Source organism: Desmodus rotundus, chromosome 2 (genome assembly GCF_022682495.2).
Source record: "Desmodus rotundus isolate HL8 chromosome 2, HLdesRot8A.1, whole genome shotgun sequence".
In the NCBI taxonomy this organism is placed as follows: domain Eukaryota; kingdom Metazoa; phylum Chordata; class Mammalia; order Chiroptera; family Phyllostomidae; genus Desmodus; species Desmodus rotundus.
Window position 1 is genome coordinate 102,142,849 of NC_071388.1, and position 12,516 is coordinate 102,155,364.

The 12,516-nt window shown below is 42.5% G+C and overlaps 1 protein-coding gene across 2 annotated transcripts in view; it reads right to left on the reverse strand.

Annotated features, from left to right (window-relative positions):
• MUC13 (mucin 13, cell surface associated) overlaps nt 1–12,516 on the reverse strand; it is a 29,874-nt gene that overhangs the window by 16,730 nt on the left and 628 nt on the right. For both annotated transcript variants that reach the window (XM_053919400.2, XM_071220634.1), the window contains exons 2-4: nt 9,122–9,235; nt 7,345–7,451; nt 1,957–2,012 (exon numbers count right to left, since the gene is read on the reverse strand). In XM_053919400.2, coding sequence (XP_053775375.2) covers nt 1,957–2,012; nt 7,345–7,451; nt 9,122–9,235 — 277 coding nt within the window. The remainder of the gene's footprint in view (nt 1–1,956; nt 2,013–7,344; nt 7,452–9,121; nt 9,236–12,516) is intronic.

Below are 12,516 nucleotides of genomic sequence, written 5' to 3' on the forward strand. Positions count from 1 at the left end.
TGGAGGTGGCAGAGAAGGTAGATGGCAGTGAAAAGGTGTCCTTGATACAAGTTATTCTTTACCAGTTAAAAAATGACCAGAAATCTGTGATGTACATTACAGTGGGGCTAGGAAAGAAATGCCATCCATAATTCATCCTTTCAAAGAATCTGTTAGCTTACACTCCAGTTTAGGAGGCAAGACATTGTACTCATGACATAAGGAGAGCCACTGTGTCCTCAAGTGACACAAAAAGGTATAGAATAATGACCAGAGCACTAGACTTGGAGTTAAGAGACCAGAGGTCTAGACCCAAGATTGCCACACGCTTTTGTGGCCCAGAGCCAGCCAGCCATCGCTTTCCTGAGCCTGAGTTTCTGCCTCTGTCCAAAGAGCGATTTGAGAGTTAGTGAAATTCTGAGGATCTTTCCAATTCCAATATTTGTACCATATACAAAGGTCTTGGGGATTTGAAGGTGAGAACATTGGACTGGAGCCTAAGACGTGTCTTCCTAGGTGAGACTAAGGTCCATTCAACCTGCCACAGCCCCGTGTTGGAAGTAGTTCCTGAGTAGGACACTGAGCTCAAGGTAAAAGTCTGCCTCCGAACACCCCTGGCTCTGTTTTAGTAACCCCATAAGAACAAAAGGAGAGCCACAATTTCAAGGGAAACCCCTAAATGATCTTGTGGGACCAGCTGTCCATCACACTTGCTGGGCCCATATTCTGAAAGGGACATAGATGGGAACTAACACATGTTGAAATCACCTACGTGCCAGGCACTTAGTGCAGGGGATCTTCCAAATGTTATCTCATTTATTTTTCCCAAAGTTCCAGGAAAGTTGATCAGATTCTCCCAGATACAGAGATGTTCAGAGAGGTGAAAACAGCTGCCCATTCATGCAGCGCGAACGTGCTAAGGCCAGGATTCAAGTACGGATTTGGCTGAAGCCATCACACCTCCCTGTTCCTGTGTTACCCAATGGCACTCCAAGCACGGACTGCCTGTCCACTACACCAAACCGCATGCCCTGAAACAATGCCTAGCCCTCCAGCAGTCGTCCACTGTGAACCTTCAGCTTCAGAGCCTCTGAGTTGGGGCCCAGCCTCTCTGTCTGCTGCCTGCTCCTTGCCACGTGGTGCTGTGACTCTCATTAGTCTGCCTGCCAATCACACTTGCCCCTCGCTCACCATCAAGCTCGAAACCCACCACCTTCAGGAGGCCTTCTCTGAATTTATAAGTATAAGTACACCCTGTATCTTATTCCACAAAGAATTTGACAAAGCTTATAAAGATAAATGCAATAGTAAAACCATAAAATACGAATACATCAGGGCTGCTTTTTCTACACAATTTCACTCATCTTAGACTAGAGCATTCTTTCCTCAGGCTGGGGCACTTGTATGTCCATGTGTTTCAGTGAAAGCTGAAATAAAATCACTACTCTTGAGAATCCTTTGCCTCTCTGGGTCCCTACACAGCACTTAACACGGGTCATTGTACAGTGATATGCTCAATGAATGCTTGTTCTTACTGCAGCAAGAGCTCACTTCTGGCCCTTTTGTAGCCACATGTGAGATTTGGGTGTTAAATCCCTCACTCCCCCCATATGAGGAAAGAGATGACAATGAACCACTCATTCTCCTCCTGGCCCCCTGGAATGCACATTCCAGGGTTTGGCCAGGTGTGGTTTGTAGCCAAGAGATCAAACCAATCAAACTGATCCAGGTGACACACTGGACCATGTGTGCAAATTGCTGAATAGCCAGTCACAGGCAGTGTCTTGCTGTCCCCAGGCTATATACTCTGCCCATCCACATACCACGGTCAGTGTGACATCAGACTGACCACTTCCACCTGACTTGTGACTTCCCCCCGGAGGGCCATAGTGCTGACAGGGAACTCAAGAGAAGATGAGAAGTTAAACAAATGCACACCTGACTCCAAAGTACCCCATCGGTCCATAGTAAACTTACCTTACTTGATGAATTACAGTCTGTCCATAATCAGAACTTGTAAATGCACCTTCAAACTGTGGAAGAGAACAGATTTAATAACAACTATAAAGGGGGGGAGAATGTGATAGTGTATTTAGGTTTTAACATAAATACATTTCTAAACTCCTACATATAAATATACATGGTTCATCACAGCAAATTGTTTATTCTTGACATGCTCTCTAACACCTTTCAGTCATTTTTGCTGTAAAACGGTAAGAATTTAATATGTCAGGGTTACCTAAGAAAAAGATGAAAACCTAAAATAGACAAATCAATGATTATACTCTTAAAAATTAAGGTGACTAACTTATTAAGTTTGTCTTCTTAAAGTCACGGTAAAATTTTGCACATTTGTTAGACTTATCTACATGCCTGTGTCATGCATGCATCAATGTACCCAAGGAACACTTCTTTAGTTGCCTCCAAGGCAATTATACAAGGGGACTTAGAAATTACAAAGATGGGCTGGCCAGCCCTGGGGTCAAATAGTAACTGCACCATGGGAGTGAGTCAGGTAAGTGCCATAGAGTGATATGATCTACCTACCATGGAAGCTCAAGGAAACTGTCTTCCATAAGTTGCATAATTTAACTTCTTTGAACCTTTACTTTTCTCAATGGAAACTTGAGATAGCAGTAATTCCTACCATGTAGGGCTACAGTGTATATAAAATGAGATGGCTTTGTGAGCTGAAATGTGGATCTTATCAGGCTTGAGTTGTGTTCTAAGAACAGAGACAACTCTAGATACTTGTAGAGAAGCAGCTAGAGATGAAGCTGAGGATAAGGTAGAGGTGGGCTGAGGGTCCCAGTAAGGACATAAGTTCATTGATGTCAAGAATTGGGTTTGCTTTTCCTTTCTTATGATACAGCCCCCTCCACTGCTACCTGACAGCACTCAGCAGAGGGAAATCCCTACGAAAAGTTCCACACTTGTTGACTGAATATTGAATAAATTAAATGTGAAACACATGAACTTGGACATGTATTCCCACTTTTGGGTCCCTTTCTCCATATTTATTACATGAGTGTTGAACTAGGTTGATGCAACCTTTTTTATGATCCATGACTTTTTAAAACTTTTCTCCCCATGGGAACCCCACATTTTAAAACATTATGGCAGTCAATATAGTTTAAAAATATGTTAAATAGAGTTCCGGCCAAGATGGAGGTGTAGGTAGAAACCCTTCGCTTCCTTGCACAACCAAAAGGAGGATAACAACCAATCTGAGATCAATAAACAACCAGAAGTGCCAGAAAATCAAACTCCACGGAACTCCGACAACCAAGGAATTAAAGAAACAGTCAACCAGACCAACCAGACTGGTAAGACAGGCTGATGGAGAGAACCTGTGGGGAGGTGGCTGAAGGTGAAACTGAGAGCTGACTGTGGACTATGGTGGGGGTTGCTGCGGTGGGAGAAACTCCCAGTCTCACATGAGGATTCATTGGACAGTGGGCTAGAGCCGAGCAGGTGAGCTGCATTGTTCCCTCTCTGGCCCCTTGCCCACAGTCACTGCCACAAAGCAGCAAAGAGGGTTGTCCTGCCCAGGCGAATACCTAAGGCCCTGCTCCCTTACAACTTAACAGGTGCGCTGAGACAAAGAAATATGGCCCAAATGAAAGAACAGAGCAGAACTCCAGAAAGAGAGCTAAGTGATGAGGAGATAGCCAACCTATCTGATGAGTTCAGACAGTTCAAAGCCCTGGTAATCCAAATGCTCACAGAACTGATTGAACTTGGTCGCAAAATGAAAGATACTCAAAGTCAAATAAAGCAAAATATTCAGGGAACCAACAGTGACAGGACAGAAACGAGGACTCAAAGCAACAATTTGGAACAAAAGGAAGAAATAATCATCCAACCAGAACAGAATGAAGAAACAAGAATTCAAAAAAAATGAAGAAAGACTTAAGAACCTCTGGGACAACTTTAAATGTTCCAATATCTGAATTATAGGGGTACTAAAAGCAGAAGAACAAGAGCAAGAAATTGAAAACTTATTTGAACAAACAATGAAAGAAAACTTCCCCAATCTGGCAAAGGAAATAGACTTCCAGGAAGTCCAGGAAGCCCACAGAGTCCCAAAGAAGTTGGACCCAAACAGGAACACACTAAGGCACATCATAATTACATTAGCTAAGACTAAATAAAGATAAAGAGAGAATCTTAAAAGCAGCAAGAAGAAAGGAGAGAGTTACCTACAAAGGAGTTCCTATAAGACTATCAGCTGATTTCTCAGAAGAAACCTTGCAGGCAAGAAGGGGCTGGAAAGAAGTATTCCAAGTCATGAAAGGCAAGGACCTACCTCTAAGATGACTCTATCCAGCAAAGCTATCATTTAGAATGGAAGGGCAGATAAAGTGCTTCCCAGATAAGGTCAAGTTCGAGGAGTTCATCATCACCAAGCCATTATTATATGAAATGGTAAAGGGACCTATCTAAGAAATTGAAGAAAATAAAAAACTATGAATAGTAAAATGACAACAAACTCACAACTCTCAACAAATGAACCCTAAAAAAAAGGAAAACAACAAAACAAAAACTAAGCAAACAACTAGAACAGGAACAGAATCAGAGAAATGGACATCACATGGAGGGTTTTCAGTGGGGAGAGGGTGGGCAGGAATGGGGGGGAAAGGTACAGGGAATAAGAAGCATAATTGGTAGGCATAAAATAGATGGGGAGAGATAAAAAATGGTATAGGAAACAGAGAATTCAAAGAACTTATATGTACAGCCCATGCACATGAACTAAGGTGGGGGGAATGCTGGAGGGTTGCGGGTGCAGGGAGGGTAAAGGGTGAAAAACTGGAAAAGTTGTAATAGTATAATCAATAAAATATACTTTAAAAATATGTTAAATAACTTCTCTTTTATTCTAGTCAAATTCAAATAAATTTGATGTTCTAGTTAGTCTGAGCAGCCTTTATCCAGAATATGTCTACATTCCTTTTAATTCTTTTAAATATTAGGAATAGCTGGTATTTCTGTAAATCCTCAGGGAATTGGAAATCCACATAGAAACAAGTTAACTCAATGACCCCCAAGGTCCCTTCAGTTCTCCTGCTAACCATTGCCCATTTAATTTTCTTAATCCCAAAGAAGAGACTGTGCAATTAGTATTTGGCATAGGAAAAAGTGTTTTCTTTTTCTCTTCCAGGTCACCCTTTGAGGATGTTGGGATACACACCTCTAGGTGTGAAGGGCTGTAAAGTTGGACAAGAAGGCAGGCACTACCCAGACAGGCCTACCTGGCCTCCACTGCACAGCAGAGCCAGCAAGTGAGAAGGCAGCTCTGGGTTCAAATCCCAACCTCATCCGTCATCAGCTAGGTGACCTTCAGTCAGTTACTTAACTTTTCTGACCCATGACTACCTGATCTACAAAATAGGCACCATAGTATTGTCTCCCCCACAGGGCTATTTTGAGAATTAGAAATATCACACATAGAATGCCAGGCACAGCATGCAACAGGGGAACTCCAAGTCAGGGACTATCCATTTGGAGCCCGCTGGGTAGAAAAGGTGCCCTGGGAGACTTCTCAGGGTCTGAACTGAGGCTGCCCCAGCTACAAGGTCTGCTAAGAGGACCGTGAAGAAAGTCAATTGTCTCTATTTTCCTATCTCTAGAAGCTGCAAGGGAGTTCTGGTGTACCCGTTTGGATTAACAGCCTCTTGGAAATTATAAGAATGCTCTATCCCCTCCCTGGTGCCCCGGGGACCATAAAGACTTGACTGAGATCAAGGGTCTAAACTGGTCTCTGAAGACCAGGGCCTGGAGCTGGAGGGGCGTTTTGGACACTCCTACCCAAAGCAAGTTTGGGAAGTGTAGTGGCCACAGTGGCCAGTGCCCAGTAAAGCCACACGAGAAAATCAAGGGGCTCCATGGAAATAGGAACATATTGATGTTGCCTTCTTCAATGTACCGACTCTCATCCAAGCATGCAAATAGGAACGTAGATCCAGGATGAGAGGAGAGGTCACGGACAGCCGGCCTATTGTGCACAGGGGTCGTGACAAAGGGGCCCGGCAAGCCCTGGGCCCCGGCAGCCAGGGGTCCGTGCCCACAGAGCCGGGCCCTGGCTGTTTGGTCATGAGCGCTGGTTCTCCCTGTACAATCTGCAAAATCGTTTGGACAATCATGTCTCACATCTTATCATTTCTAATAATAAAACTCTTTTGTGATGATGTAATCCCGAATTGAAAGACATCGTCACCGAAACATAATCAATAGAAGAAAAAAGCAAACAAAATACAACCAGAGACATTGAGGTTGGGAACAGTCTAGCAGTGGCCAGGGGGGAGTGGGGTGGGGACAGTGGGAAGAGGGGATTGCAGGAACTATTATAAAGGACACATGGACAAAATCAGGGGGGGATGGTGGGGGTGGGGGAGGGAGGTGGGTTCAGCTGGGGTGGGGTGGAGGGAAGGGGAGAAAAGGCACACAACTGTAATTGAATAACAATAAAAATTAAAAAAAAAAAAAGAAAGACATTGTCACCAAATAAGACCTTAGTTTCTGAAGTCTTACGAAGCTTTGGGAAACACTGGCTGGATGCCCTCCACAGGCCCTTCCAGGGCCACCAGCTGTGGTTCTAGATAGGCGATCTCCTTTGACACACCCAAAATGACCAAATGAAATAACCAAAATGAAAAGAAGCTATTGGACAAATTGTACAATTTGACATTTTTGACAACAGGGAAAAAAGGAACAGATGTTAATTCAGATGGAGTTGCTCTTTCAGACATTAAAAAAGTCATATTAGTATAGAAATGTGTGCAAATTGGAATGTAAAAAGAAAAAAGGAACATCTTTACAACTTTTCAATTCTGTGGAAGGAATCCATTTTAAAACATCATAATGCCTGGCTGGTGTGGCTCAGTGGATTGAGTGACTTGCAAACCGAAAGGTCACTGGTTCAACTCCCTGTCAGGGCACATGCCTGGGTTGCTGGCCTGGTCCCCAGTTGGGGGCGTGAGAGAGGCAACCACACGTTGATGTTTCTCTCCCTCTCTTTCTCCCTCCCTTCCCCTCTCTCTAAAAATAAATAAAATCTTTTAAAAAATTATTATAGTTACCTGTCCATCAAAAATATTCTAACGGCTTATGTAACGACAAGTCTGGTGTGGCACTCTGCTGAGCCAGACACTACTTAGGGAGGTGTAGGGTCATGGGGAGGCCCAAGGGTACCCAGGGGGCTCAGGACAGCTGCTGTTTACCAACCAATAGGAGCACATTTTGCTGTTTGGACAATGGAACAGCTGTACCAGTGTGAACCACTGGAATATCAGCTTTATGCTCTGTAACTCAGTGTTAGAATGAAGGACAGTTATACAGGAAGGAAGGTTGGAAAATACTTACAAATTCCATAACTTCTATATATAAGTTTTCATAGTTTATGGACTTTTCATTTTCCAGGTCAGATGTGTCTGGTATTTTTACTTGAATTATTCCAGGGAATACCTTTCCTGAAATTCAAGCAGAATCTTTCTGTAATGTTTAATGTAAAGAGGATCATTTTCATTTTATTTAAACCATACTTTTTAAAAATCCTAAACATTATATGATGATACTACAGGAAGCCAAGATAATAAATGATAATACATGATATATGATACATATTATATATAATATATATAATAGATGATATATGAAAAATGTTACCCCAAATCCCACCCTACCTAACACTTTGGTATGAGGTATCCCCAACCTTTCAAAAAGTTCACTTTATGCCTCTGTGCTTTTATGAAAGACCTATGGTAGGACTTGTTTTCACCACCCAACAGGAATCTTAAGAGAATTCTTGCTTGTATGAAAAAAGGTGAAAATTGAGAATAACCTTCAGCGTTCGTTTTGCAGCGAGCTGCTCTAGAGGGTGCACACCCCGAGCAGCGAGAGCGGCCTGCCAGCGCCCGCACTCGGCATCCCGGCATCCCGCTGCCACAGCTTTGAACTGTGTCTGTGGGCATCTGTGCTTCATTTCTATTTATTTTGCGCATCCGTTAGCAAGATGTGCCCCAAAGCAATTGCTTCATTTTATGCTACTTCGGTTTACAAAAGATTTCATTAGAATGACCTACTTTCAGGTAGGTAGGGAAAACCTATATTTCTCCCAGCCCTTTTTTCCCCTGTGCATGGTTTATATCATTATAATTCCAAGTTGATATCATAAATCTTTACTAATTATTAAATAATAATCATTTTTCCAAATCATTACCTGGTCTTTATAACTGTTATTTTTAAAAACTGAATAATATCCTCTGAAATATATGTTCCCTTCATTGATGTAGTCATTTTTTGCTTTTAGCATTTTTAATTCTTTAAAAGGGAGCAAAAAAGGTCACAATGAACATCTCCATGCCCAAGACTTTCTATATTTGGGGTCATTTACTTAGAGAGGATCCCCAGAAATGAGATTATTAGTAATAAAAGTAAGAACGTCCTTTTGGCTTTTGAAACATCTCTAATCCTTGTGGCCAGTGCCATGCACTTGTTTTCTGTACCGTTGATCTGCTCTGGCAAGGGGGATATTCCTCATCCACAAAACAGATGAAAATTTGTTACACAGGAAACAGCCCTGGACCTTCACAGCACATAGCTGATCTAACAAAAAAGCATTATGTCAAGTTTATGGCGACTTGCTCCTGCAGCCCATCTCTAGACCTGAGAGGCTCTTAAGTCTCTACAAATGGGGTTTGCTGTCATGGAGCAAGCAAATCCTACGACAAGAACTGACCAAACCCAGAAGACCAGGCTCGCAGGCTTGTCTGACCACGTGGTCTAGGCACATCACCTTCTTCTGCATCAGTGCCCCCAGGTAACAGCACTACTTTGTGCAGTCTTTGTACTTTTCCAGGGCCTGTCATTCTCGTTTTGTTCTCATGACACAGTTCCCTTGAGCAGTGAAGCAAAGGGAACTTCAGGTCTAGCCCACACACCTGACTCAGTTCATTTCCCCTCACACTTGGTTCCACTGAGACAAAGGCAGGAACCATTGTTCTACTTTGGTGGCCTTTGTTGCCTCCAAATTTTCCTCTCTCTCTAGTATTCCACAAGCTCTTTTAGCAGTTAGTTTAAGTTTTCTATTCCACTTTAGGTATGAGATGCAGCTCTGCAGGGTTCATCCTTTGTAACTCACCTTTTTTGCAGCTGGAAGAATTATAGTAATACCCATCCATACACAAGCAAAAACGCATACTAATCAGATTAACACAGGAAGAGCCACCGCTACAGGGATCATCTTGGCAAGGATCTGAGATGGAGCAGAAAGAGATTAAAAGTCCACAGAACAGCAAATAACACCCAGAAACATACGTTTAAATTCTCATGCCCACCTCCGGGGCACTTTCTATTCCTCGGTTGTATTATTTCAGGGCATGCCCTTAGAAAACCTAGAAACAAGTACACATTTTCTTATGTATCCAGGGAGTTCGTTGCTGAAAATCAGGAACAGTGCTTGTCGACGGTAAAGGTCAGAGGTTGGTGGGGAAGGGTGTGTTCAGAGTCGTCTTCTAATCCAAGGAGTCAGGAGTGTTTGAGCCTCAAGGACCTTCTAGAACCTTGCTGTCTGATCTTCTAACACTAGATAGGGCTTCCCACAACTATTTTATAGAAAGCATCATATTTTAAAGGAAGGCGTATATACCTGTCTTACAGGGAGGAATAGGCAGGAGGCTCCCCAAAGAGACTGGATGTTATATTGTTATACCATGTTAGCATACATGGTATAAAGACCCATAATGAAAGCAAAGGGATGTTAAGGGGAGAATGTGGATTAAGTCACTGAAAATTCTAAGAGTAGTTGATGATATGACGCTCCACTCTCTGGCTTTCTGAGTGGACGACTTGAATAAGTGGCAAGAATAACATTGTGATTGTTTCTACACACTGGCAGGGACGCAGACCAGGACAGGCGCAGTGTCTTTTCTGTCTCCAGAGATCAGATAGAGTTCAAGGAAGAAAGGTCAGTGGCCAAATGGTGATCCTGGCTGGCCAGGTTCTTCATCTCTTTCAAGTGAAATGATTCTGAGCCTTGATTTCTGAATAAATTAAGTATCTGGCAACCTTCAGAGCTGTCTGAATGCTTATGAACCTGTACATAGAACTAGATTTTTAAAAAAATCTACATATAAGGTACAATGTATCTAACATGTTCTTTTTGTGATTAAGAAAGGGGAATACACAAAAACACAAATACGTATGTTTATATTTGTGTAGATTACCTATGGAGGGAGAAGCAAGAAACTGGCCATAGAAATGGCCTCTGGGAAAGGAAACTGGAAATCTGGGTCCTAGGGATTGAGGATGGGAGGGAGATTTAGTATTTACTGCACCTATTTTTACTGCATCTATTTTTATCCTGTCTAAGCTTCTTTTCCCATAACAATAGGCTTAATCTATTTTTATTTAAAAATATAAAACAAAATAGTGCTGATGAGAATGTGGAGCAGCATTGCTGGTGGGACTGCAAATGGTACAGCCACCTTGGAAGGCAGTTTGGGGCTTTCTTACAAAACTAAACACATTCTTACCATATGATCTAGTGTGTGAACTCCTTGGCATTTACCCAAAGGAGTTAAAAACATACGCCCCCTCGAAAACCTACACACTGATACTTGTAGCGGCTTTATTCATAAATGCCAAGAACTTGGAAGCAACTAAGATGTCCTTCAGGAGGCGAATGGATAAACAAACTGTGGTACATCCACATTGTGGACTATTATTCAGAGATAAAAAAATAAATGAGCTTTTCAGCGCTAAATTACAGTCAAGCCATGAAAGGACACTAAGGAAATTCAATGCCTATTACTAAGTGAAAGAAGTCAACCTGAAAGGCTGCATACTGTATGATTCCAACTACATGATATTCTGGAAAACGCACAACTATAGGCAGTTAAAATATCAGTGGTCACCAGGGGTTGGAGGGAGAAAAGAATGAAATGGTGGAGCACAGAAGCCTTTTAGGACAGTGAAAATAATGTATGTGATACTATAAAGATGGGGTATGCATTTTTCAAAACTCGTAATATGTGCAAACACCACCAGTGAAGCTAATGTAAACTGTGGACTTTGGGTGATTACGACGTGCCCATGCAGGCCCATCACTTGTGACGGACGTACCACTCTGGCTGGGTGTTGACAATGAGGGAGGTTGGGCATATGTAGTATTTGGGGTACGTGGGAAATCTCTGTACCTTCCTCTCAATTTTGCTGTGAATCTAGACCTGCTCTAAAAAATGAAGTCTATTTTTAAAATTTCTTTTAAAGAGTTTGAAAAAATGCTGCATGGGACAAAAGGAGGCATAGTGCAGTAGTATGTCATGAACAACAGTAAGGGTTACCCTCTGACAAGATGTAAGCCAATATTCTAAGTGAAATAAATGGCTTTTTTTTTTAAAAGCCTCAATCACATTGCAGGGATGATTTGGGAAACCTAGGCAAGAAACTGAGTGAAGCTCCACTTTGGACCCAGCAGACAAATCACTGTTGGGATGCCTTCTGTCTGGCAATAAAGGACAGACGTGGTCTGTTTGGGGGACCAGGAATGAAGTTACTGTATGTTACAGCTGGAAGGTTTTGGTGGCTACTTATTTCAGTCATACCTTAGTACAGATGAGTAGGTTGAAGCCCAGAGAAAAGTGGTTTGCCCCGTTCCCCACAGTTAGTGATAGGGCCAGAGCACATTGAAGGTCTGTGGAAGCAGAAATGGCTTAGAAGAGCTCCCTTCCCTGGCTCCAGGAGAGCTGACTGTGTAGCTAGCTGTGTCGTACTTGACCTAGCCTTCAGAGTGGCCCCTCCAAACATGGGAGACTGTGAACAGGGTCTTAGATACAGGCTCTGGATCCATTTGCTCAGTCATCCATTTTTCAGATCTATCTCAGGACATTGGGGAAGACAAAAGATCTAAGTGTAGGAAGACTCTACTTGCTCTTTGACCTTGGGAAAGTTGCTGCTCTTGCTGGGCCTCCGTTTCCCTTTGTGAGAATAACAGGGTTTATCTAGACCCTTCAAGCCTAGGTTTGAGGATTCTTTTAGACTAGGAGTTGACAAACTACAACTTAAGAGCCAAATCTGGCCAATCTTCTGGTTTTTTATAAATTAAGTTTTATTGTTATCACAACCAGGCTTATTAATTTATATATTGACTATAATTGCTTTTATGGCAAATTTGCAGCGTGGAGTAGTCGCAAGAGACACCCTGTGGTGGCCCACAAAACCTAAAGTGTGTACTAGTTGGCCTTTATTGGTAAAGTTTGCTGGCCCCTGTTCTAGACCGAGCTTTGGGAAATGAGTCGAGTGCTTTCTGTTTCAATAACTTTGACTTGAGGTCAACTCTTAGCATCCCCAGAACTTCTGTCCTTTCGACAATGACCCTCGTCATGTCCAGGACTGTTTGAGCACTGCTGTTGTTTGGCTTTTTATCCCTCAGGCTCAAATTCCACAAATTGGCTCAAACTCCCAGTTAGAATGATCAGCCACCAGCACAACTTGTTCTATTTTTTGATAACGTCTGATAAGGAGTCAGGGTAGAAT